Raw genomic sequence first — 26,623 nt, 5'->3', positions numbered from 1 at the left:
ACGTCTGACAAGGTTAATGCTTCCATGCTTCCTCCTCTTTGCTCATATTCTGATTGGACTAATGACTGTGACATGACACAGATTTCTTGCCCTACTTTCTACTTTGGATAGTAATACACTTCTTCCTCTGACAATTAAGATATATCTTGTAAAATTACTATTCTATATACCACACTGAGCACAAGTCAAAACAATTTTCAGTTCGGTTTGCAGGCCCCAGAGGAAACTGCTAGCATGTGCATATTGCACCTTCTATAAAAGAATGCATGAATTATACATCAATGTTATGTCTCAATTCTTTTTAGATTATGAGTTGCTTATAAAGTACATTAAGATGATACAGAATTTAACATGCAAAGTGACCCAAACCCTGTCTTAATCAAAGGTATTGAATAACATCTTCAGAGTATATAGCTTTACCACTTACAAAAAAAGAATCAACGTAAAGCTTCAAATAGCAAAATATCACCTGAAGATCAGAAAGGCTCTGGGACTCTGCACCAACAGAAAACAGTAAACAAAACAAAATCATCATAGGCTCTAACAGCACGAGTCAGCACTATCTCATCTAAAAATTATACCTTTCCCCAAAAATCTGTGGAAGTTGGCATTAGCTGTGGGTTCTCCAACTGCTTGCTTTTCTGGAGAAATGAGTCAAAGCAGGCATAAAGCTTTGAAAAGAATAAATTACACAAGCTACAATTTTATGATCCTGAAATCAAAGATTTCAAGCACAAGAGAATCCACCTTGCCAAAGAACTAATCCCAATTAAAGAAAAAAGTGATCATACTTTTCTTGGCATGAGATGAAAAGATCTTTCTTTTCAGCTGTAAACGGCTATATTTCAAGAAGTGAATTTCAAGGACTTCAGTAAAAGCAAGAATGTAAAAAAAAGCATTCATGTTAGCAATGCTGGGCAAATGGGTAAGAGGATTATGAAGAGCTTTACCAAGTACATGTGTGAAAAAGTAGGTCCAAGACCAGGGCAGAAATTAACAATGATTCAAAAATGACTGCGACATTGAATATAGTCTGGAAATAAGCCTGAGCACAGGGCAGGAGAAGATGAGCCACTAATGTAAGTGGATAAATGCAAGTAAAGGAAAACATGAGGACCTTTGTGTGAATAAAGTGCTGGGAAAAGAGCATGAGGTAGCTTCCTGCACTGCTCACTATCTGAGGAGAGCAATCAGTGAAAGGAAGAAAGAAAAAATAAATGTAAGAAATATAAATAGCTTTTAAAATTGACCTCTGATGGAAAAAGACTCTTTTATGATCTCCCAGAGTCTACTTCTAGTCTTAATAAAAAAGGCTGTCACTGATCTACCAATTCAGTTAAAGTGAATGGATATATTGAACACTAGGGGTGGAAGGCATTTTCAGAGATCAGAAATTATGCTGAGCAAAGACAAATCTGGAAGGAATTACAATCAAATTGATTTAAGGGAACAATTTTAACGCTTTTTTAATTAAAAGATGTTTCATTCCAAAATTATGTTTTCATTTCAAGTCAAAATGATACATTCATTGTAGAATATAGCCAAACAATTTTAAATCTGTTTTGTTGGTTTTTTTTTATGCTTGTTCCACAACAAAATCCATTACTCACACAGGTCTGGTAAGTACCCTTCATTCAGTCTGAAGGAAGAAGTAATTAGATATTCTCATGTGAGATGACACCTGAAACAAACTCCTGGCCAACAGTAAGCAGTTAAGCCAGTTAGGTCAATAGGCTTCTCTAATTCCTCACTTGATTGCAAGGCCACAAGCTGAGGTAGATATGTTTTTAGCTCTGTTTTTAGAGGCTGTTAAGAACCGTAAGAGCTAAAAGCAACCCAGCAGTTGGCACAAACTGTACTGATACAGAGCAGATGAAAGGACTGCTGTTGTGTAGGACCAGTAGGAAAGTCAGATTTGAGCGCCATAAACTGAAAAGTTGGTCACAGGAGTCTATCTCTATACAGTGTTACAGGAATTAAACAGACAACTTTGCAACAAATAAACATCCAAGGAAGATCAAATTCTGCTCCTGATAGGAAGAAGCCAAATAAAGCTCCTCATATTGGCAAACGATTTGTGCCAAAGGACAACAAACAATTATGAGGTTAATGTTCAGAAAACAATGTGTGAAAAGACACCAAAGCAAACAAACAGAACCTTGCAGCACTGATCTGAGTTGGCCCTCCTGGGCATGGGGACCTTATGAACACTTGAGGAGAAATACATCTACATACATAGATCCTTACATATAAACATGATAAAACCTTTACTTCTGGCCTGAGCTGAGCCTTTGAGCAAAACAATCAGCACTACAAGTAGCCCTTGCTATGTAGCACTCTTCAGGTTCCCTTGTTATTTTTCATGCCACACTACGAATGCTTTCAAACCATAATACAGCAAGAAATAAAAACCAACCAACCACCTAAAGAAACAAAACACAGCATCTGTCATGTACAGAGCCCATCCTACTTTTCTTGAGAAAGGATAAAAGCTGCATACACACACATTCACCGCTAAGTATGAGAGCCTTTCTAATGAAGGCAGGCCTCAAGTTTCCCTTCAACCTGGCACAGAGAATAACGAGATCAGAAGAGATTCTGCATCCAGCTCTAGGAGAGCTCTGCTTCACACAGTGACTCTGTGATCGTGATAGTCAGATTTGTTGTACCTGAGAAAACATCTGCTGTCTTAAACCAGAATCATACCACAAAATGTCTTTAAGGGCCTTATAGAAGAGAAAGGTGATCTTGAACATAATATATATACTTACTTTGCAGAGAGAAGTAGAAGTTAGAAGGTAGGACAAATCACATGTGCTCATGGACATTTCTGTACCAGATGAGGTATATCTGTGACAACGCTGAAGAAGTCAGGAGAACCCAACCTGTGCTATAGGAGGCCTCTCTGTGTGGGACTCAGCAGATGTGGAAAGGTGCCCCAAGGGCACAAAACACTGAAGAGCAGCAGCACTTTTCATTTTCTGCAAGCTCCCACTCACATCACTAGAAATGGATGTCATGACACTATTATCCCTGGCTTTATTGTACCTTGTGCGCAATGGATTAAATGCTGGGGGTAAGATGGCAGCAGAGCTCAAATATATCTAAACTAACTTAATGTTGTTTATTCCCACAAGTAACAGAAAAATGAATGCTTATGATTATGTTCAATACTTTCTTTCTAGGAAAAAGAAAACCAAACCTCCTCACAAGGAGTAGTCAGCTACTGAAAAACTTGTCCACCTTTTCATCTTCGTTTCAACCTCGTAGAAATACACTGTTTTTCGCATGTAGACAGCTGTAAAATAGTCTTTTAATTCTCACATTGGATGTTTTAAGAGAGAATTATTGATCAACCACTTATCCTTAGAAGCAAAAAGGTTATCAGTTCCTTCAGCCATTTTGTATCTTCCAGGTTTGAAGCCAAACGTGGTTATGATGTGAAGTGATTCAAAGAACAGAAATTTTTCTTGGCCTTAGCCACACAGCCTCTACTCACGCATTAAAACCGCATCAAAATGTACCCATCATCCTGCTGGCATGTGACATCCACTATGTTGCTACATACATTAGATGAGCTGGAGATGTCACATCTGAGGTCAGATACCAGGTCTGCTTCTCCCAAACTTGTAACACAGTTGCCAACTACTTGGACAAACACAGAGAATAAATAATTCATGCATATACCTATATAAAATAATTACACTTTGGGGCTTTTTTTTTTTTTGGTTCATATTATGGACAAATCCAGCATTTATTTTCACTGTATACTAAAAGCACTGTAAACAAGTAGCTTGTGAAAATGCTGCAGCTGTTTCAGTGGCAGATACTAGATACAACCAGTCTGACAACTGCTAGTTACATCATCAGCTGTTTGCCTGTTTTTATCCCGATACATTCACAACTCACCAAATAAGCTAATGACCAGGTACCTTGCACTAGCACTGCTGGTCCATAGTAACCTACTCATCTGCTAACACTTGTTCCTAGGCCCAGCTTTTTAGATAAATGGTAAATATCCATGGCTGATACAGTCATCTCTGTGCATGGCTATACACAGAAAGGAACATGTATTTTTCATTCACAGATCTCACGAGCTATAAAATTCTGGAAGATAGAGTAACTCGTACTTCTAAGCCATGCTGGCAGACAAGTTGATGTAGGGGAGTTTGGTGCTTCTCACCATTCAAGAAACAGGGCAAATCACCAAAACCTTGACTAGAATTAAATAGTAGGGCAGTTATTTTGATTTCAGGACGTGTTGTTTCCTTTATACCAGCAATAGCCTCACATGACTGAAATAGCATAGGCCAGTCCAGACTGAGGAGCACCTCATAGCCTCAGCTTTTTCCTTTTATACCCACACTCCTTTGTTACCCCCACAGGAATAATTTCCTAAAACCTTAGGATTGCTGTCAGCTGTCTAGGATTCCATCAAATTTGCAAAACCTTCTTAAACCTGGACACAGTATTCTCAAGTGTAAGCAAAGCTGCGAGAAGCAGAATTATTCTCCTGTCCTGAAAAGTCATACCCTATTTATATACCTGGTACAGTACTCATTTTTTGCAGCTACATCACATTGTGAACTTGTCTCGTTTGTCCATCACCCTCAGGTCTTTCTCTGCATTCCTGAATTTTAAACTCATGATTAGTAAACTGACCCTAAATGAGCCCTTAACCAGAATTGTAAGTATTTAGACAAGAGAACACTCCTCTACTTTCCAAGCTCCATCCTTCCTAGTTGTGCTGCAAACAAACACATTTCCTCCCACCACACACTAATTCCATTATAATGACTTCTCAAAAAAGCTTTGCTGTGGGTTGAGAGGAAATTGAAAAGAAAATAAATCACCATGCAGAGGCTCCAGTCCTAACACAGGAAGGTAAGTGCAGGTACTGGATGTACATCTACCACACATTAAAGCTGAGGGTGGATCCAAGAGCTTCTGTTTCATTATAATCACATTTGCACTAGCACTCTCTGTGTTGAATGCTTCTCTCTGAAGCACTTCTCTGCAATGTCCCTGCTGTCCCCTCAAATATCTCCTTAGAGCTGGAAAACTCATGTTGATGGCAATTGGGCATTTTCTTCTCTGTATTAAAGTCTAGTTCTGAGCCATTTAATTAACAATATGGGAGTATGCTGAAGTTACACTTAAAAAAACTCTGTAGTGAAAACCTCTAGAAGCTTCTACATAAAGCACAGCAAGATTATGTTCTTAGTTTATATCATTCTAAAAGTTGATGCTCTGTGAAAATCACCATAATAAAAGAAAAACAATGCATGACACTACAGCATGATTTATGTACTTTGCATCAAGGTTAACTGCTGCAAAATTGACTTCCCGATGTGACAGAAAGTTCATTCTCTCATTCTCTCAAAACTCATTCTCTCTTCTGCTGATTGCATTCCTGCCAAGAAGGAAACTCATGAAAAAGGGCAGCCTCTGGCCAGTGCCTGTTCCCACTCGTGTTACACTGCAGTCACTACTGAGTGGCTATGGGACCTTCACCTTCAGGCACTTTCCAAACAACACTAGGCACAGCCAGGGGTGCCCTGACTAAGCATCAGCAAGGGCTCTGCTTGAAGCAGGAGATGGGGCAGATGATGGCCACTGGATCCTTCCACACAATGCTTCGAGTGAAATTAGCAGGAAAGTCAGTTATATCTCAGTCCTTTTTAGATGTCAAGTACCAAATAACAGAAAAAGCAAAAACACATCTAAAAATAAAAATAGTCAAAGGATGCCTTGTTTTTCCTGTCTCCCAACAGTAATGAGAGCCAGGAGCAGGCAGAAAACACAAAAGATCTCTTTCTCCCTGGCAGCTCAGGCGGGTGACTCACAGCGAGCGATGAACTCTCGGCACGGTGCTCCTGTCAGTGCCGGGAGGATCTGCCTTCTGAGCCCTGACCTGGGCCATACGGAGCCTGACTTCCTCCTAGCAGCTTGGTCAATAAGAAAACGCTAAGGACAACCGAGGACAGCGATCACTGAAACTTCACATTTGCAACGCAGCTAAAATCCCAGAGCAAGGAGAGCAGGGTGAAGGAATGCCGGGCCCTCACACCCCACAGCCGCGCTGAATTGCAGCGAGCTGCCTCAGATCTTTCTTCCCACAACTCAGAGTGCCGTTGCATGCCATTAACCTTTACTCCCACCCATCTCCAGTAGGAAAATTTATGATACGTGCTCTTGCACTCCTCTGCCAGGTATGTTACACACCAAAAATTGTAGTTTTCCTTGTGACTTCCAGCTCGCAAGCCAGAGCTAACAATTAAACAAAGGCAGCTCTGAGGATGGTTTTGCAACGAACTTATTTTTGTCCAGTGTCTATACAGCACAGTTGCATGCAAGCACTGGGGTGCTGACAGCAGTTTTCTCTCAGCGTTTTCCCAATACTATACCCAAAGAATGCTGTTTATGCTCCTCCAGACTAATAGGCAGACAGAATCTTGAAATGAAGATTAATTTTTTTAATCTTTCATTTGTGTTTTGCAGAAGCAACGGTTTTGCACATCAGCTAAAATTACTATTACATTTATTAGAGCCAGAAAGCTGAATTTCATTTCATATGGCCTTCAGCTACGGGCACTAAAAGCTAGTCCCTGTAGCTGAAATAGCACTGTACTACTGTCTTGACTCCCCATGTAAACAGATTTTGTTTTCATAGGTCTTACACCTAAAGGCAATGAGCATTATGGCTGTGACATCTGCTGCCAGTGCAGCTGTGGCTCCAGCTGGTTTTCTGCCCGGGGGTACACTGACAGCTCAGCACTCAGATTCTGTGGGGAGGGAATATATTATAGGTCATATCATCATGATCACCAATCACGCTGGTGATGGTTTTTGAAACAAATTCTGTTTCACAGAAAGTATGATTTAAGAAGCATTCATAAGATGTCTCAAGCTTGGGAGCAACATACCTGTTTTTCCTGTCTTTATTGAATACAGCGTATTACACTAGGCAGAAGTATTTTATGGCTACTTTTGCACAGCTCAGGGCTAAAAAGAACCATCTCTGCATTGCACAGGCTTAATGACTGACACTGTTTCCTGTGAAATTCACCAGAAAATGAACCACATGACTTAATACTAAATGTAAGGTTGGTGGAGGCTTCCACATTCACACTCCAGATGCTTCTGGATCACATTCTGGAAATGGCTCAGAAAGTGGCAGCGCATTTCCCCTTCCTGAACTTTTTCTAGGTAGCTCCTAGATAGCACAAGAGGTACTTCTATTCTGAGCTATCACTATCCTTCTGAAGAAGTCTCTCCCTGTCTTATGCTTTCTGCTTCAAGCCTAGTTCAGTTTTATTTTAAGTGCTGCAAACTTTGACTGTTTCACATGATATTTTCTGGAACATCTTGAAGTGTTAAGTGTTATCACAGAATTTCTAGTGACTACAGTAGATCAGTCCTAGTGGCTGTGGTGGCTCCTCTCCCTCCTAAACCAATCCGTAGATCCCATTAGTGACTGAGCTGCTACACAGACACTTGTCCATCAGGACCTGTCCATGCCAGAAAAGAAGCTATTGAAGAGCATTCATGAGAAATTAATTGTATTTAACTCCAATTTGGATAGATTTGTATCTGTGTAAGAACTCCTTCACAGTGCAGTGACGGAGCACTGGCACAGCTGCACAGAGAGGTGGTGGAGTCTCCTTCTCTGGAGATGTTCAAGACCCACCTGGATGCCTACCTGTGCAACCTGGGCTAGGGAGCTGCTTTGGCAGGGGGTTGGACTCAATGATCTCTAGTCGTCCCTTCCAACCCCTTCAGTTCTGTGATTCTGTGATTCTTCTGTGACTTCAAGATAAAGAAGAATGAGTTTTCTGAGCAAATTTCCTACTGTAAGATGTTCTAAAGAGAGCTGCATGGTGTCAACAGTTGACTCCTTTCTGACATACAGTGACTACCCAAGGTCAGGTAAGGACCTTGTGAATTGTTTAGGAAAAAAAACAGACTTGTGCACTTGACAAATACAAAAGGAGCTTGTGCTTATCCTAAGCAAAGATGCAAATGTTGGTAAGTAAGCACATTTGTTTTCATTTGAAGACAGAACCATTGATCTGTTTGCCCTTGCTATGTCGTCTAACTGATGTATGATGCAAAGTGTCTTTTCCTTAGCACGTACACTGTGCACTGGTGACTACAAAAAGCGTGTGACTTGACAGGAAACAGATTTCTCATTTCTCTTGAGTTAAGGAAAACAATGTAATTGGACACAATTCCCCCTTGAACACTCACACAAAATCTCCTTTATTAAAAGTGATACTCTGATCAGGACTAGCTTAAGACACAATTGTTGTAGGCCAGTTCACCTGTGATGTGTTAGGTGACAAGTCTGCATCAGTATTACGTCCCTCAAGAAATATCACTGAAAATATAGCCCTGCTCTTTGTTAACACATGCTTCAAAATCTGAATCATGTAAAAGTAATGAATTGATATTTTGCCCAGAAATAGCCTCAAACGACCATTCTGAAGAGTGAAATTGCACTTGATTTAGGGTTGTAGTGTACCTAGAGCCCAGTCTGCCCTAATCAGCTACAGCCATATGTCTCAATTTATTCATCGATCTATCAGGTTTTCTAGATTATGCATGACATGCACTTTATGGGTCTTTGTCTTATGTTTCCTTGCATTGGTGACCACGTTTCGTTAATATACTACACTGTGCTCCATTCAGTGCTGATTACCTACATGCTAGACAGAGCTTGGCAAACAGCTGTGCTGGCATAAGATAAGGTAGGGGCCACAGTAGGATGGTTGGAGTTGCTTTTCAGCAAGGCTAAAACCATTGAATACCTGCTACACTTTGTCTCTGATACAAATTTTGAGGTTTGGGAATTATTTCTATAGCAGTTCTGGCCACACTGAAAACATTTTCATGAATGACAGAAAGTAGCATGCTGTGCCAACTAATTTATACTTAAGATTGAAAGTTTTGTACTTTATTTTCAGCTTTATTCAATTTACAAATTTCGTCTGTTTTCGATATGTTCTGGTCCTTTTATTTAAGGACTCGGAAAGTACGTTTAAAAGGAAGTTTATGTGAAATGATAAAATCACACAAGTCACAGTGAAGGTCTGAAGTAAGAAAATACTTCCTCTGAGAAAACTGACTGATATTCCTGCAGCAAGAACTGCAGCTGCTTCAAAAATAGCTACGCAGCTATTTCACCTATCTATCAAGAAAGATTTGCATGTTTACCCACCGGCTGCCAACACATGATCTAGTGGCCATTACTGTTTTTGTATTACAGGATAGACAGATTACATTGGTTTGGAGCCAACTGAGTGATTGTAAAACTATTGCAAAAAGAGCACGTGCAGAGTAATATTGATCACAAATCACTTACTTAAGCATATTGACCCAGGCTTTGCCATGAAGTTGAAGAGGTTCAAATTTAGACCTGATAAGCAACTGCTGTCAGAAGTGATAGCTGCTTATGTCAGTCAGTTCTGTGATCCAGCAAGCACATGTGAATTCAGTAATCCCCAATAACTAGAGAAGACTTCAGACTATTGCCATTTGCATGTCACTTTCATTTTGGTGCCAAGTTCTATGGGAAGATGAATCTCCAAAACACTGGCAGATGACCTGGTAAGTTGAAATATCAGAAAAGCAACTATTGTAGTTACTAAGCACAGACCCTGAAGTGGAGAGAATGTTGAATATACTGTACTTAAACCAAAATTCCCTTAAAAAATGACTCACAGAAGATTTGGTTACTCAGAAGTAACCAAAGCAGTAACACAGGCATTTTGGAAACTCCCTCTCCTTACAGCTTAAAAACCTCATCAAGATTCTCAGATGGCAAGAAAACAATAACAACAACAACAAAACTTATATAAAAGTCTAGCAATGGAGAACTTTAAAAACTCACCTTTGTGCTAGTATTTCTATAATTCGGGATAAAATAGGAAGTTATGCTGGAGCATAATTCAAAATAATAACAGGATGAACTTCTGTATTCTTTTTCAACAGCCCATAGATTACATGTTCCAATTACCTTTGGGGTGTGTTACAACAATCACTGGTGTGCAATTTCCAGTTAAACTTCTTCAGGAAGAAATCCAGATCCTGTCCTTCAAAAGTGATGTAACTTAAAGAACATCAAGCACGAAAGATTCAGAGGTAAGGGTGATTCACGTAATAGAAACATTTATGTAGTGCTCTTAACCATTCTATCCCTCAGAACAAAATGTTCCTCCAGCAAAAGAAAATTGGCCAGGGTCCCATTTATGTTCATCTACATGAAGAAGCTATTGCAAAACAAGCCAGGTGTGAATTTAGAGTACAATAGCCATTTATCTTCTCTCTCCTTCTGAATGTTTATTCCTCTCTCAGGGCTCTGACAGGTTAAACTGAGGTGTCTGTTCACAGCTGGACAGATACCCCTTGTTCAGAGGTTTCAGTCTCCATTGTAAGGTTGGTTCAGCTGAAGCAACAAATGCTGGCTTGCCATAAATCACAGGATATGTTAAGGAAAACCATCATACATAATGCACAAACAAGAACACACAATAATGCCAGGTATTCCTTGGCATTTTAAGCAATGTCAAGGCCATAGAGCAGATGAGATTTCTGGGTAGCTGGAAAAAAAATCTGTCAAGAAGGATCCATAGAACACCTCGTGCTGGAGCTGAAACTAAGATTGCCCCAGGAGTTCACTGCTAACCTTCCCTGAAATATAATTGGTGTTCACACCACCAATGAAATCAAAGCATTTATTCCACATTGTTTCATTTGAGCCACTTCTCTCACAAATGATCTTTCACAGACAAGCAGCATTCTGTTTGTCTTATCCAATTAGGCTTACAAGCAACTTCTTTTGTGAGAGCAGATCATGTAAAAAAAACATGCACAGACAACCTTCCAGCCACAGTAAGGCCATCTAGATCTTTCTGTTTATCTATGAATCTTTAGAATTCCCTAAGTAAAGGATAAAAGAAAGGACGCAACATTTTACCAGTGGAAAGTATAACCTGAAATACTTTTACACTGAAAAGTTCTTCCTACCTTTTCTCATAAGTTTTAGTAGTGTTTAGGAAAAAAAAATAGCAGAAAAAAGAGTTCAGGAAAAGTAAGCTTCTGAATAATTTTAAAAATGCATTTCTGGCCACAATTTTACTTCTGGTTCAGGAGCCTTTAAGTAATGATGGATAAAATTCACCTTTATGAGTACAAATAGAGCTTGAAAGGTCACAAGTTACATAAGAAAATTGGCCACAATTACTTTTTTTTTTGATGTTTCAGAATGATTCTATGTCTCCTAAGAAAAGGCTATTTCTATATATGTAGAAAAGCCTCCAGGAGACCATTACAGCTTTTGAAAAATGAAAGACAGGACTGCTTCAAGTAGCTGCTAGGCCCTGTCATAAGGCTCGTACTGCATTTTGCTGATCCTGTCAGGCTCCAAAGGAGGAAAATATTAAACTTTATAACGTGAAATTATGTACCTTCTGAGCATACGACCCAGGAGTTGGCAGCCATTTAATCCAGCTTTCATTCAGCAAAACCCACCAGGAAACACATTCCAGCAACCAGAATTTCTGTCCTTTGTACTTAAGCCCTCCTTACATCACAGCATACTGGCACATTATCTGCCCCATTATGGCTTCCAAAACACATCTTCTCCTTGGTGACCAGCAGGGAAAAATTAACTCCCCAAATAGGCATTTTTGTTATAAAAACACACTTATTGTCATTTTTCCCTAATGAAGCCATTAACGTTTATAGGGAATCTCTGCATCAGTTTGAAAACCTGTCTGATTAAGATCTCTGTGCAAAGTGTTTCAAGGAACAAATAAAAACTGCAAATATGAACACTTTAACACCTGATTTCCAGCAAAATTTACCTGTTGAAAAGCAGAACCATATAGTCCACAGGAGATTCTGCTTGATAACAATGACTTAGTAGAAATTAATTCTTTTCAGTTAGCTCTCCTTCTCCCTTTTTTTTTAATTAATGAAAAAAATATGACAGCTGTATGAGAGAAAAAGGTTTTGTGGTTGAAATTACTGTGCTGTATATATCACAAAACTGAGATCCTATTAAAGACAGATGAGCTGTAGGCTGCTGTGTGACTTGGAAGTACTTCCTCATCCTGTGACAATGCCAGCAACACTATGGTCATACTCTGAAATGTTTTTAAGCTGCCCTTAGAGAAATCACAGTACTGCTCTATGCCTCACACTACAAAGCTTTATACTACGTGGTGGCTACCGTGACTTTCAGTGCGTGCACAGTCTACAAGAAGTTTCTTGCAGCCGACTTCCTATATTACTCCATCCTCACTGGACAAATGAGCCTTTCTCATTTTTAGCACTGTCAGCTCTTCCCACTGCAGCTGTTTGAGCCTCACTGTAAGGCAGATGGCAGCCTTTCCTCAGTCTGCCTCACGTGTTGTTTCTTTCATCAAAATGGCTGCCATCTTCCATTTTGGGCACATGGTGACTTGCCACTGTGTTTCTCCGTGTGAGTACAAGGCTCAGGGCAGCAGAAGTGAGACTGGGATCTCGCTGAGGGAGGGAAAGCAAGTCTTTGAGCACTGGGAAGAGCAAGGCAGCCAACTGCTGTCAACAGCCTGTGACATCTCAACTGCGCATCTGCAGAAAAACATCCAGACTGCCCACAGTTTACAGAGCAAAATTTGGCATCTGATGTGAGGCTGACAAAGAGGTGCTGCTGTGGTCCCAACTACATGACAAGTCCAAGGGGAACTGAAAGAAGGACCTTTTGAAGATACATGGATACTTGCTTACTATTAGGAAAAAAAAAAAAACCAACACTGTTTTTAACCTGAATTTAATGTAACAATTAATATGTAATCCAAATACATTTTTAATCATTTTTAAGAGTTTTCCATGCATGAGAGGTCTTTATTTTAAGACCAGAGATTCCAACCATAATTACAGCACTTGACAATGGAAGCTTATTAGTCTAAAGTTTTTCTAGGCTTTAAACAAGAAGGCTAATGTCAGCACACTCTTACATGTAGAGAGAGGTTGTAGAATTTTTTATTAAAAAGAAATCTGAAAGACTTTGTCTTAAATCTGAACAGGAAAATGAAATGTACACTGCCATTAAGTGCTATACTACTTTTCAGTTCTATTTCCCAGTTTCTGACTGTAATAGTTTATCAGTATATGTTCAACAAATAGTTTACTAGTGTGTGCTCAACAGTTATTTAATTTTATCACAGCTCTACCTTTCTTTAAATAACCCTTCCTGAAATGCTCTTGTTTACTCAGATTGTTGTTATGTTCAAACCTCAGGGCAGCTGCTGACAGATCAGTCTTAATCCATTACAATAGAAGATCAAAATAAAAAAAGCCACAAAAACCCAATGTGGAAAAAGATCACTTCATGGTATTTCTGTCACAGTTGTTTTATCAGATGTTCTGGAGCAAAGGGAACTCATTCATCTAGCTACATAATCTTTGTTTATGGTGTTCATATGGGAAAACTAGCATGAGCTTCCGTGTGCTTACTGCCAGAAATTCTGAAGCAGCATTAATATTTGAAGTTTTGAATCTCCTACCACTGTTCTCCAAGTTCCCAAGTCTTGACCCTTGAAAGCAATGAAGAGTACCAACCCTTCTGATTTTATTGATAACATATTAGACAGTAGTGTCACTGAAGCCAGACTTACTCTATCCTAAAACATGAACTATGTACAGGCTGAATACTCGGTGCAAGTGTATTCAGGGTAAGAGCATAAGCATTCCTTGCTCCTCCTGAAGTATATCATACTGCCTCCAGTTCCTCATCCTGAAGACAGAGTTCTGTTTGATGTTCTATGAATAGGGCTCGTTGTTCTCTCACCTTTCAAAAACTTGACTTGAACTTCAGTCAAGTCCCACATAAACCACATGACAGTGTTCAAGAAACAGAAGAGATGAAAAGGAGTTGGGCAATCTTTGGGATAGGAAAGAATAGTTTACATGTACTAAGGATGCATTTCCTTTATAGGTCATATCTAACGATACTCAAAATATCTTCTCACACACCCCCTCAGTACTTAGCAGGACAAAGAAAGAGAAAAGTGAAATGACGCAGCATAACCTGATCTATTCACAGCATCACAGAAACAGATTTTTCTTCATAGATTCTTTTCCCTGTCTCAACAGTTCACACACAGCTTAGCCTTTCTTCAGGTGCTTTTTTGTATCTGCAACTCCCATCAGACTGTGAGGTCAACTTAGTTTATGAGTCAAGCTATCATACCTACAGTACAAGATTACAGAGATACTGCAGCATTTTCTAAGTTCAGAATGTCTTCATGTACAGCTACAATTCTTTCCAGCTGAACTGGAGTTGTATAGATCTGACCCACTTGGGAAGATTTGAATATGAATCCCAGGTTTGAGAACATCCTACCAGGTTCCCTAGATATAGATAAAATCAAACATAAAAGCTTTCCTATTAGATCTGAATTTTCTTCAAGTTACTATGTTAGAATTGATTACTCAGCAATCTTATGCATAGCAGCTGACAGAAAAACATGAATCAGTGCTAAAACCACATAGTATTTTGACTGACATCGGAAGAAAACTAGTTAGACCTGCTGGATGTTTTGACATCTCTTGCTAAATCAAAGTGATTTTATGACTTAATCTTTTATGGCAGCAAGAAATCAGCTACTAAGGAACTCAGCCTGGAAAGAGTAGCTAGTAGTCCTTGTTAAAGCAACCATTATATTGACTCTCTTCATTTAATGATTTATTCATTTCAAATAACAGGAGAATATGCTTAGAATCCTAGACTAAAATCAATGAAAAACAAAGGTTTTTGAAGGAATATGGGATTACTTTTCAATAAGTTATTATATTTAGTGGTCTTCATTAACAGAGAATTACATATGCTTGCATTTCACATGCTGCAAAGAATTTATACTAGAGTACAGCTTTTATTCAAAAATGCATAATCTGTTCTCAATATTAAAGGATCATTTTCCTTTCTGCACTGTAAATAAAACTGAAAATAACTGAGGTATAAGGAACTTTGCTACATTTTCAGTAAGCATTTGAATAGTTTAATTCACATAATTATTATTAAACAATTGACAGACTGAAGTGATTAAAGCACTCTCAGCTTCTTCTTTCCTGTGTCAAAAGAAACAGAAACATCCAATGGACAGACGCAGCTGGAACCTGGTGACCAGAACAGCTAGTGCATTACTTATCAGAAATGCTGGCTAGTGATAAAATTATTCCTGCTTTACTGCAACACAAGCTAGCAAGCAAAAGATACGATCTCAATAAATAAAATCTCCTGTCAGTGTCTAATTCTAGTGGACTTGAGAATACATTGTTAGACTCCACCATAAGAATGCAGACGTGATGGATTTTTCAGCCTTCATCACTAAGTTGGGTGTCTCCTTACTTGAGAAGCAACATTAATTGATCCTTCAATAGAAGAATCTCTTGTTTTCCAGAAGCAAACTTTTTATTTCAGTAAATACTGGGACTTCAGATCCAAACTGTAATCACTACTAGGCCTATTTTTGCATAAAAAATAAAGCACAGGGGTCGAAGTAATGGAACTGCTGATGAAAATGTACTTTCAGAGGTGTCAACCTCCAGGAATGGGATCTCAGTTCTATAACTCAAAAATTATTGTTATGGGGTAGCAGTTTTAATTACAACGTATTTCTAATATCTAAATTACTAAAGTGTGTAGTCTAGAAAAATGTAATAATGGACTAGCTCTTAATAATTGCCTCAGTGCAAATTTAGAGATGTGACTCCCACTTTTAAAATCAAATTATGTGCTTTTCATGGCACATAACCAGGATACCACAGTTAATAAGGAAAATCTTAAATTCAAAGCCAGTATGTTGCTGATGCCCTTTTGTCATCCCTTCTGGTACACATAGCAAAAATAGTTCTACGCCTAACAAAGAGACCTTATTCCTTGTAAATTACCACAGTGTCTCAGTCTTCCATTAAAATCATTACATGCTTTTGGTAATATTCTTGCAGATTACATTGCATTAGAGACTCATGATGATGATATCACAGTGGATAAAGAGTGTTATCTATAGAAGTTTATTCTCTTTGATGCTGTGTCATTTTTTGGTTCCTTTTTCAACTACCAGAAACAATAAAATAGAAGGAATGAACAGGCTGAGAAGACCCAACTGTCAAAATGCCACTGAAACAGAAATGGAAGCAGAGCACTGCTGATCCATTCATTTCAGAAAGATTTTATCTTACTTTTCTTCCATGTTTTTCTGGGAGAAAGACTGAAAATATAGACTGCTGTCACCCTTCCCTAGGGAAGGAGGGAAAAGCATTTCCCTTTGTGAACTGGTTTTCCCACATCCTCAGTCAACATCCCAGCCACCTGAGCACTGGATAGAGAAGGTGCAATTTCTTCTCCTGGTCGGTGAATCTAGGCCTTTCTTTTAGCACAATTGTTTTTCACTGCCTTGCCAGATCACAGGGTCATCAGCTCCAGGTCTGACAGAACCAGTCCTGCTTTAATCACCAGCTTGCCATCACCTTCTGGTATCTCCATGCTCCTCCTTTGTTAGCTTTGCATTTGGATTCTGTTGCTGGAAGCTAATTCTCACCACATATTCTATACAGAATTTACAGCATGTCTCCATTGCCAAACCAAGGTAAGGATCTGCATATTCTGAAAGTATAAAGCCTCTTCCTTGTGTACTCCAGAGTAATCCAGTAATGCTCTTTTACTTGCTTACTGAAATGAAACTTTTAATTTACTTCTTTAGCAATGAAGAATGTAAAACTCTGCCCTCCTGAGTCTATATTTGGAGTACTGTGTCAAGTTCTGGGCTTCTCGGTTCAAAAAAGACGGATATAAAAAGAGTCCAGTGGAGAGCAACAAAGATGTTGAGGGGCCTGGAGCACCTCCTTTGTGAGGACAGGCTGAGCAACTGCAGAATAGAAGACTGACTCGGGATCTTACCAACACTTAAAAATATCTGAAGTGTGAGAGTCAAGGTGATGGGGTCAGGCTCTTTTCAGTGGTGCCCAGCAAACGGACAAGGGGTAATGGGCACAAACTGGTACACGGGAAGTTCCATCTGAACATAACTTGTTTACTGTGAGGGCGATGGAGCAAGGGAACAAACTGCCCAATTCTAAAAGTAGATTTACAGTTTTCCAGAACATAGATCCACTCATTCAGATTGTGTACCCTACAATTCTGAGTTCAGAGGGCCAGGGCTGGGGGTGGTAGGGTTGACACCAGAGCAGTAAGATAGGCATTCTCCAAATGCCTCTACCTCTTTTCTGCCCTTCAGTACTCCCAATGGCCTCCTGATATCCTACCACACACAGAGGACTGGCTCGTGCTTATCTTCTTAATCTTGTGCTTCCCCAAATCCTACACTGCTTAAAAGTGGATGGAGCGTTAACCACTGTGTAGGCTGCCCTTAGAGCAAAAAGCTCCAAGCAGCTATCAGTTCAGTCTCCTCTTTTTACACTGACTTGTTGTTTTTATGTGGACCTGCATATAAAACTAGAAGCCTTACAGGAAGCTAATACAGAGTCACAGCACTGAGCTTTCTTTCTAATGCAGATTTATCTTCAGAATATGAAATGCAATCACCTGTAGAAGACACTGATTTCCAGATGTCTTCCAAGTGAAACTGAAATTAGTATACACCACATGCACTAGTATTTTTTTTAATTAATATGTGCTATTTTGTTTTTTAGCAGTTTGAAAGTTTTAAGAAAAGTCTAGCTAAAAATAACTAAATTACCACAGTTGTCTATCCCTTCTTTCTGCTATTATCAATGGCAAGTTTAAATTCCCCATACAGAATCACAGAACTGAAGGGGTTGGAAGGGACGACTAGAGATCATTGAGTCCAACCCCCTGCCAAAGGCAGCTCCCTAGCCCAGGTTGCACAGGTAGGCGTCCAGGTGGGTCTTGAATGTCTCCAGAGAAGGAGACTCCACCACCTCTCTGTGCAGCTGTGCCAGTGCTCCGTCACTGCACTGTGAAGATATTCCCACACACATTTGTGCAGAACTTCCTATGCTTCAGTTTGTGGCCATTTCCCCTCATCCTATCATCACACACTGCTGAGAAGAGTCCAACCTCGTCCCTTGGCCTCCCACTCCTTAGATATTTATAGATGTGGATCAGATCCCCTCTGAGTTTTCTTCATTTAATGGCTGAACAGACTCAAGTCTCTCAGCCTTTACTCATAAGGAAGGTGTTCCATGCCCTTTATCATCTTTGCAGCCCTCTACTGGACTCTTGAGGAGATCCCTGTCTTTTTTGTACTGAGGAGCACAGAACTGGACAGAATACTCCAGGTGAGGCTTCACCAGTGCAGAGTAGAAGGGGACCTTCTCCCCTGACCTGCTGGCCATGCTCTTTTTAATGCACCCCAGAATTCCATTGGCCTTCTTGGCTACCAGGACACACTGCTGGCTCATGGCCAGCCTGTCATACATGATTTTCCTGTGCTTTGAGGGGAAAAAAACAAACAAACAACAAAAAAAAAACCTGCAATATTTTGACATAAAAATACACAGTGGCATGTAAGTCTTGTGATGGAAGAACCAAAGAGGACTGCAGTTCTTTAACCACTTAAAGTTCTTTAAGCAGGAGTACGACTCCTGGAAAAGCCAGGCCTCTGCTCAGAGTGTGCAGCCTGCCTGCAAGGAGCACTGCACAGCTCAGAGTAAGGTTAGAAAGCAACGACTTTACAGTCAACAGCAAAGAAAAGTTTTTATCTTTACAGTTATTTCACCTTGATAATTGCATCTTCAAAAGGAAGTTTATCAGCAGAGCAGAACAATGCCATGCTCTGGCTGGACATGAAGTAATCCTTTTGGCAGGACAGACAGAGTGATGATAGAACTGCCACACGCCCCACAAGGCGAGGTGGCACATGTCACCGAATTGGGATGAATGAAGACTTGGGGATGTGCAAGTCTGTGTGATTTGTCACTGATTTAATTGTAGCCACAATTAATTTCTTATGAACATCGTCGGGGAGCACAATGAGCTGCTGCTAGCGAAGCCGAACAGGCCAGCAGCCGCACGGCAGATATCCCTGCTACGAACTCGGGGGGTGTCCGGCCTGTCCCGTTTCCTGCTGTGCGAGGAAGCGCAGCTCAGCGCCTGAGGCCCCAGCCGCCGCGGACTCCATTTCCCGGCATGCCTCGCGGCGCGAGGGGACGCATGCGCGTTGTCCCGTGGCGTCCGGCTCACACCTCCCTCGGCCGGGCTGTGCGCGGCGGAGCAGCGGTACCGTCATGGAGGCCGCTCCCCGGCCCCGGCCCGGCGGGGCCGCTGCCGCCCCTCCTCCGCCGCCCACCCCCCCGGAGCAGGAGCGGAAGCTGGAGCAGGAGAAGCTCTCGGGGGTAGTGAAGAGCGTCCACCGGCGGCTGCGCAAGAAGTACCGCGAAGGTAACCGCGGGGTGGGGGCCGCCCCCTCCGCGCCGCCCGGCTCGGGTCGCTCTGTTCCTCTCCTGCCGGGCCGAGGCCGCCGCCGAAGGGGGCGTGACGGGGTGGGGGGGGCGGCGGCTCGGAGCGGCTCCGCGGCCGCTTCCTGTTCGTACTGCTGGCGGGCGGCGGACCCGTCCCCGAGGGGCGCTCCTCCCGCGGCGCCGTCCTTGGGATGCGCGGGCAGCGGTAGCGCGTCTGGTTCCCGATGGGCTGCGCCGCGGATGGGCTGCGAGCAGGTGAGCGGCGGAGTGCAGCTCGGCGCGGAGATCCGCGTCCGAACTGCGGGAATGGGGAGAGTCGGCAGTCCGAGAGATGGGCGGTGGGCTGGGAAGGCGCAGGGCTTTGTTACTCCGTGCCTTTCTTCGGCCGGGGAGCTGAGCGAGAGAGTTGGGAAGAGCTTTGCGAAACTGATGGCTTTGCGTTCTTAAAAAGCTAGCTGGCTGTCAGTGTTATTGCCCCTGTCCGTGTTCTTCGGAGTAGGACTGAAATGCTTAAAACGTCGCAGAAATGTTTTAACGTGAGTGCCAGAGGTAAGGGTTTCTTTCTTTTTCTTTTCCCTGCTGGAATCTGTAGTCTTCTCAGGTTGGTGGTAATGATCTGTTCAACTGTTAGCAAAAAAAGTCATTCATTCTGTTAGTGAGCCCACTGCTCTTCGGTGGCCTGGCAGACAGCTGGTGCTGTGCCTCCAGAAGCTCCTCCATGTGTTCCCATGGCACATCTGTTAAAGAAACAAAGTTGGACTGCTTTCTGGACTTGGAGTAGTTCAGTGGGTAGGGATGGTGATAGGAGGATGGTTGGACTAGATGATCTTGTAGGTCCTTTCCAACCTAATGAACCTATGAACCTATGAATCTCCATGCTAGCAGCCTGTCTGTGTGATATGGAAGCAGATAACTACCTGTGCAGGCACTGATCAAGAGTCATTATTTGTTTTGGCCTTAATGTGAGCTACAGCCAAAGAAGGATCTTTCGTGTTTGCCTGATATTTGGTTGAAGGAACATAGTGTGTTTGAATAGTCAGATCCTGGCAAAGGAGTCTGGCTATCGTATCAGCAGGTCACATTTCAGTTAGTTTGGAGTGCATGCAGATTAAAAAAGACAAACATTGGCACTATTAACTTCAATTTCTGTATCAACTGAGTTCCTTTAGATGGAAGCCTAAATTGTATGGAAGTCAGTGTAAGCATATTTCTCAGCAAAGGGGACATTGTTTTGCAAAGTTGTTTTATCTTTAGTTTCAGTATCACTGGTTAAAAATAATACCTTGATTTACTCTATAGGTCCTATAAATTTTAAGTTACTGAAAACTTTACAGTAATTTTGTAGTCACTCTAAAAGAGCAGCATTGTGAATATTTTCATGGAGAAGTTGTATAAAGCAAATAGTTAATCATATCACATCTACATAGCAGGGAAGTGTCCAAGCATTACGTACTTATTCAGTAGTATACAAGTTGCCTGTGATTCCTGGGAGCAGTACTTCATCTATTAGGTTATTTCAATCCAAGAATTTCATTTCTGGAAGGAAGCTCAGAGTCTTTCTCTTCACATTCCTCTCTGCTTCTAAAAGCAGACTTTCCTTCTGAAATTCCTTCAGTGTCATTTTCACATCATGATACTGGGATGTGCTTGACTCCTGAAGCATCTTCTCCTCTTGCTTGTGTTATAATACAGAACTACACTGATTGGCAAGTACATTACGTTGTACAAAATCAAAGCTGCTGGTTTTCTAAATAAGTACAAAATGGGTGGTCTGTAATCTCTTGGTAAAATTGGAATTGGAAGTGTGTGTGTGTGTGAGAAAGCCAAGGTAAAAAATGAACAAACAGAACCCACCCAGAACAAGTATCCTTGATTATCTGCTTACAGTTCATTACACAGGTAAAGCCTCTTGATTCCACAGTGCAGTGCACCCACCACCATGCAGAGCAGTAACAGAGCTACTTGCATTATTCCAGTCTTGTTTTGGTTTTTGTTGTTGTTTTATTTTATTTTAATTAATGCTGCCTCTTACATTTACAACTGATTTCCATTTCATCTAAGTAAGCAAACAGTATTAGAATTGCTGTTGTGTGGACTTTGAGTGCTAATTTGGTGGAGGGAAAATAAAAGCACGTTGAATGTCTTTCTGAAGGGTGTGTGATTATGTTGCATAGGGCGGATAGGTCTGGGGAAACACTTGATATTGTAATGTGATCTCAACTTACCGTGCTAGAAGTGGTGAAGGGGAATAGGTGCATCCTTGAGACACAGGGGTGTTTGTTGGTAGAAATTATACGGGCTTATTCTAATAGCTGATTTCTTTGAGAATTCACTCGCCTTGCTCGCGTTAGTATTGTAATGGCCAGTTGCAGAAGGTAAGGACATTGTATCACTTGCCTCTCTTAACGACCAGCGCAGGTGCTGGGTTTTATTTCCCACAGTAGTTCCTCTTTCTTTTTTAGGAAAATGCGAAACTTAGAGCAGTATGCTTCAAAACTGCAAGCTAACACTTCTCTGAAGATGTCACATTCTTGCCCAAGTGCAGAAGCAGTATTTTTTAACTGGGGATTCATCACAGCTTTTTTTTTTCCCCCAGATACTAAGGAATCAGTAGAAAAAAGGCTTAGTCAGCATCACGTCATCTTGAGGGCTAGGCAGTTTTTTCATGATGGAAAACCACAAACCCTTGACATTTATTGAGCCTGAATCTTACTGTGACAGTGTAACATCATGGTCTGTGCCAGTGTGTTTGTGACAAGTGTTTACCATGTTTGAAATGGATCAGCTTCAATTCTTTTCCACGCTAAGCGAATGTGCCAGCTTAATTAGCTAATCATTATAAAGTTGTGTCAGACTCCTTTAAGGCAGTGATAGGCACGGCCAGAACCTGCCTAGTGGTTCCTAAAAATACACATCTTTCTTCAGGTTAGCCTGTAAGCATTGTCTGCCGAAAGAAACCATTCTCAAATGAGAACAAGCACACTGAGGTGGAAAGTGTTTGCTTAGGAATCTGTCTCATTAGTGTAGAACACGTGTTTGTCTGGAGTTCTGCTTCTGTTTTCTATCCAAGTGGATTAGTTGAGTCTTAATTACTTCATGCACCAGGGTGAAATCCAAAAACTGAGACAACAGCTCTCAGGTGCTGTTTGCTTACGGGAGATCTGGAGTTCTGAGTACTTGACATAAACACTTGGACAGTACAGAAATCGGGGTCTGATTTTTTGGTTTTTTTTTTTTTATCCCAAATTTGGAACAGTCAGTCAGTTTGGAGGATTAGAGTTGCTCGTGGTTCTTTTGCCCGGGTACCACAGGTGACCCAAAGCTTGCAGGATTTTCCAGTGTGCACCTTTCTGGCAGCTGCAGCTTTGTGCTGGGGGCACGCTGTGTTGGTTGCAGCGTGGTGATGCCTGTCAGGCCTCACAGAAAGGCTTGGTAGAGCAGATTGAGTGGTTTATCAAGAACTGAGCACAATCTGTTGAGCGTGTGCAATGTAATATTAGCTTGTTTGTTTCCAGTTGCTTATAATAGCTAAGCAGGGTTAGTTTTTACTGTGGTATAAAAGTCCCTTCTTCATACAGAGACAGCGTTTTCTTTGAGTTATTACTTTTGTAACCATGCAGACCTTTATTTATCAAGTAAATATTTTCTCTACAGCATGACCCTTCATTACAGAGAGTTTTATATATAGTCTGGAAAGATGTTTTGCAGTGGCCTGCTTCTCCCTGGAAACCCTACGCTTAGTACAAGTGGAAAAACTTAGAGGGATCTGTTAAGGTGTTTTAGGAAATATTTTGCTGTGTGCTCACTAGTGTTGTATTAACCTTGTACTTAGTATTTGAATCATAAAGTGATACTGTTCCCGTTGAGTATTATTTACCAAGTTCTTGAAGAAATACATTTTAACATCGTGAAGACGTTTACAATTCGGGAAAACTTGGAAGAACTTTCAGAACTGGGTTGAATAATAGTAAAGACCCTGAGTAGGTAAGTAGTTGAGACATTCATGTGAGGTGTTGTTCAGAAGTCAGTTGCTTTATGATCTCTCCATGTTTTTCATGAAAAAAACCTCAAGAAAGGTCGAGTTCTTCCTCATGTCACTAATTTAGATTGTTTCCTTTTTCACATTTATCACAGGACAGGAGAGCTGTCACTGAGCTTTACATGATATGTTAAGAGCTGTTACTCCTTTTTTGGTGAAAGCTTAGAACTGGTTTACTGGAGAAATGTATACGTAAGGAATGATCTCTGTTCATCTTTCCCCACCTGCATTAATTTCCTGGAAAAAGAGAAACATTTGGGATTACTGTTACACTTTCAAACAACAAATTTAAGTTCTATTTCATTAGAAATTGAAATTGATGCATTTTATGGTGTAGGCATGAGGATACAATTGTAATTCCAGCTTGTACACCACAATCTGAGTGAAAATTGTATTAGAAATCTCATAATATTCTCATAAACAGGATGATTTTTACTTCTGTGTTACACAAATTGTCTAACATCAGGTTCATGTGAATGTATTTATCTCTTTGGTGCTAAGTGCAGCACGCAGTTTGTCCCTCAGTCAGGTTTGGGGAAGGGAGAGGGATGATGTTGAACCTACTCTGTCAGGAAACACCTGGGGGCAGTAATTGCTTTAACCATTGCTCGTGGGCTCCCCACATCTGTCTGACAACTGTCTGTCCTTAAAATGATTTATGGCAGATTGGAGACACAGTTCTTCAGGGTGATGTAAGCTGACCCTTAATAGATGCTCTAAGTTCGAAGTGGGACATATCCTGGAAGTCTGGTTAGTGTGAAGATACAACTATTACATTTTTCAATTCAAATTGCATTTTTCCATATCTGAGCTCGTCAAGTATCTATGTAGATGATCAATATTTTTTTAATATGTTTGTGTATATATGTAATTATATATGTGTATGCAGGATTTTTTGCATTGTAAGGTACAATTTTATTGTGAGATATTTCAGCTAAATTCTAAGAAATGTAAAGTAAACACAAGTCAGAGAAGACAAAAATTGGCTTTGTTTGCTTGTACTTTGTCCAAGTTGAAGTTCGCAGTCTGTATCCAGACGTGTAAAACTGGTCAGCAGCAGAGCAGAAATACCAAACATCGCTCATGTGTTGTTTTAGTAAGACAGATGTTAGTAGGTTTCTGGTTTAGCTTGTACATACTGAGCGTTTTAAATAGCAGAGTGTTAGCTAATATTCCTTGTGTAATTAATCACTGCCACAGCGTCCAGATCTCTATTAGTGCAAGTAAATTTCAACTGTCGAGTCGCTGTTAATAAAGAAATATTGTCATGTGAAGTATTGATAGGAATTTGATTCTCACTTCAGCCCAGCGAACAGCATGGGGTTTCCTTCCCCATGTACTGATAGACATGTTGTAGAAGCTTGTTCACTGTTTCCAGCAAATAAGTGAGAAGCAGTCTTAGGAGGCTGAAGATGAGATGGATTTTTTCATTCCACAGTGCATTGCCATCAACAACAGCAGAAAAAAATCTCCAAGATCTTGCTAGGTATTGCTGTGGCTAGCAACCTATCATCTGAAGTTAGTCAGCGCTGTCACTGGCACTTGTGATTGTGGGCATAGGTTCCTTTTCAACAGTGAGCAATTCACAGAGCTTTATTAACACAGTTGTGCAAATATGAACATGTCACTTTTGTTTCTTTCACTGTTAGTCAGTGTGTTAAGCTATTTTTCTTTCCTTTCCATAGAATCAGAGGTGTGCAGAGGAAGGCTTTGAGCTGTCTAATAGATGCAATCCACCCCCTTTTCATCTTTTGCCATTACTAATTCTTGTTATCATGTAGGTAGCCAAGAGTTCAAACCCTTATTTTGGCTTTTTTCTTTTTCTTTGTTACAGTTACTTTTAAATTCAGAAAATTGTAGCTTACCAAAAGAACATAATAGCTGTTGTAATTGCAGTCTTCTTCAAGTCCCAATGAAATATTTCTTCTGGGGACTAAGGGAGATGAAGATCTAATTCCACACTGCATCTACTTGAATCTTAAGTGCAAAGTTTCAGACATATTTAGGGATATGAGATCTAGTTTGGTGCCAGGCAAAGTATCTTGCATTTGTTTTGAGATATAGAGATGACTGCACTGTGGCAGCAAGTGAATTAAGGAAAATCATAATTACAAGAGTTGTCTCCTGGGTGCAGATAGCTAAATCACATGGAGTTAAGTGCACTATTTTATTGCTGAAGAAAAATGAATCAGATCAGTTCTTTGGATCCCATACTCAAATGAAAAATACCATTTTTTAGCGAAGCTGAGCTCTGTTTTTAATATAAAACCAGTGTTTGAAATACATTTCATTTAATATATTCTGTCAGAAGTCTTAGTTGAAGAACAACAACTTAATGATTTTTCTATTTCTCAGATGAGGTATATTAATAGGTGTATTTTACACTATAAATCATAATCTTTTAAAGTTTAACAAAACCAAGCTATGAATCTAGGATGGAAGAAAGGTGGATTTTGTTTTAAGAAGCAGGCTGTTTGGAGAGAGGAGTTAGTGTGGGATTGGTCCGTCAAGAATGGCAGGTTTGGTCATCCCACACTGTACTGAAGACCTTTCAATTCTTATAATTCAGTGTGAAATGAGGGGTGTTCCTACTGAGTTTGTATTATTTTTCTGTATTAAAAGTGTCTTCAGTTGCCAGAACTTAACAGCTAACGTTACCTGTCTGTTGCTGTTCCCCAGATTTAAAACTATATTGTAATTAGGGTCATTTAAAAATAACTTGTACATGACTAACTTGTTCTTTGAGACAGGTTTCAGTGACAGGTGATTGCTCTGTGGTTGAGTTTGGTGGTTGACTATTCTGCGTGCACTGTTAATGTGAGTGGAAGTTATTTTGAGGGATTTGTGTATTCTAAGTAAATATTACTGGATTTTTGGTTTTGTTTTAGAAAAGGACGTGCTTTGGAGAACCTGTGAGTTGGTCAATTATTTCTTCACTGACAAATGTGCTAGAAAGAGGTGGGCTTTGGTTGTTTTTTTTTTTTTTTGTTTGTTTTGTTTTGTTTTGTTTTGAAGTAGTTAATCTTTAAGATGAAGAGTAGGCAGTGTATTTTCTCAGCAATTTTGGATAGAGGGAAGAGCAAGCTTTTAAATAATTTAAATAATTTAAAAATAACATGACTGTAATGAGTTGATACATGTGTGAAAGTTCTG

General features: G+C 40.4%; 2 protein-coding genes across 2 annotated transcripts in view; both read left to right on the top strand.

Moving 5' to 3' along the window:
• SMIM30 (small integral membrane protein 30) overlaps positions 1-26,623 on the top strand; it is a 373,817-nt gene that overhangs the window by 91,869 nt on the left and 255,325 nt on the right. The window lies entirely within an intron of this gene.
• Positions 19,243-26,623, top strand: part of BMT2 (base methyltransferase of 25S rRNA 2 homolog) — a 31,389-nt gene continuing 24,008 nt past the window's right edge. The window contains exon 1 of the mRNA XM_065743454.1: positions 19,243-19,411. Coding sequence (XP_065599526.1) covers positions 19,258-19,411 — 154 coding nt within the window. The 5' untranslated portion in view covers positions 19,243-19,257. The remainder of the gene's footprint in view (positions 19,412-26,623) is intronic.

This window comes from Cyrtonyx montezumae, unplaced genomic scaffold (genome assembly GCF_038088225.1).
Source record: "Cyrtonyx montezumae isolate F1298 unplaced genomic scaffold, pur_monq_1.0 scaffold_3, whole genome shotgun sequence".
Classification (NCBI taxonomy): Eukaryota; Metazoa; Chordata; class Aves; order Galliformes; family Odontophoridae; genus Cyrtonyx; species Cyrtonyx montezumae.
The sequence above is the reverse complement of the archived record's forward strand: the minus strand, read 5'-3'. Positions and strand labels throughout refer to the sequence as shown.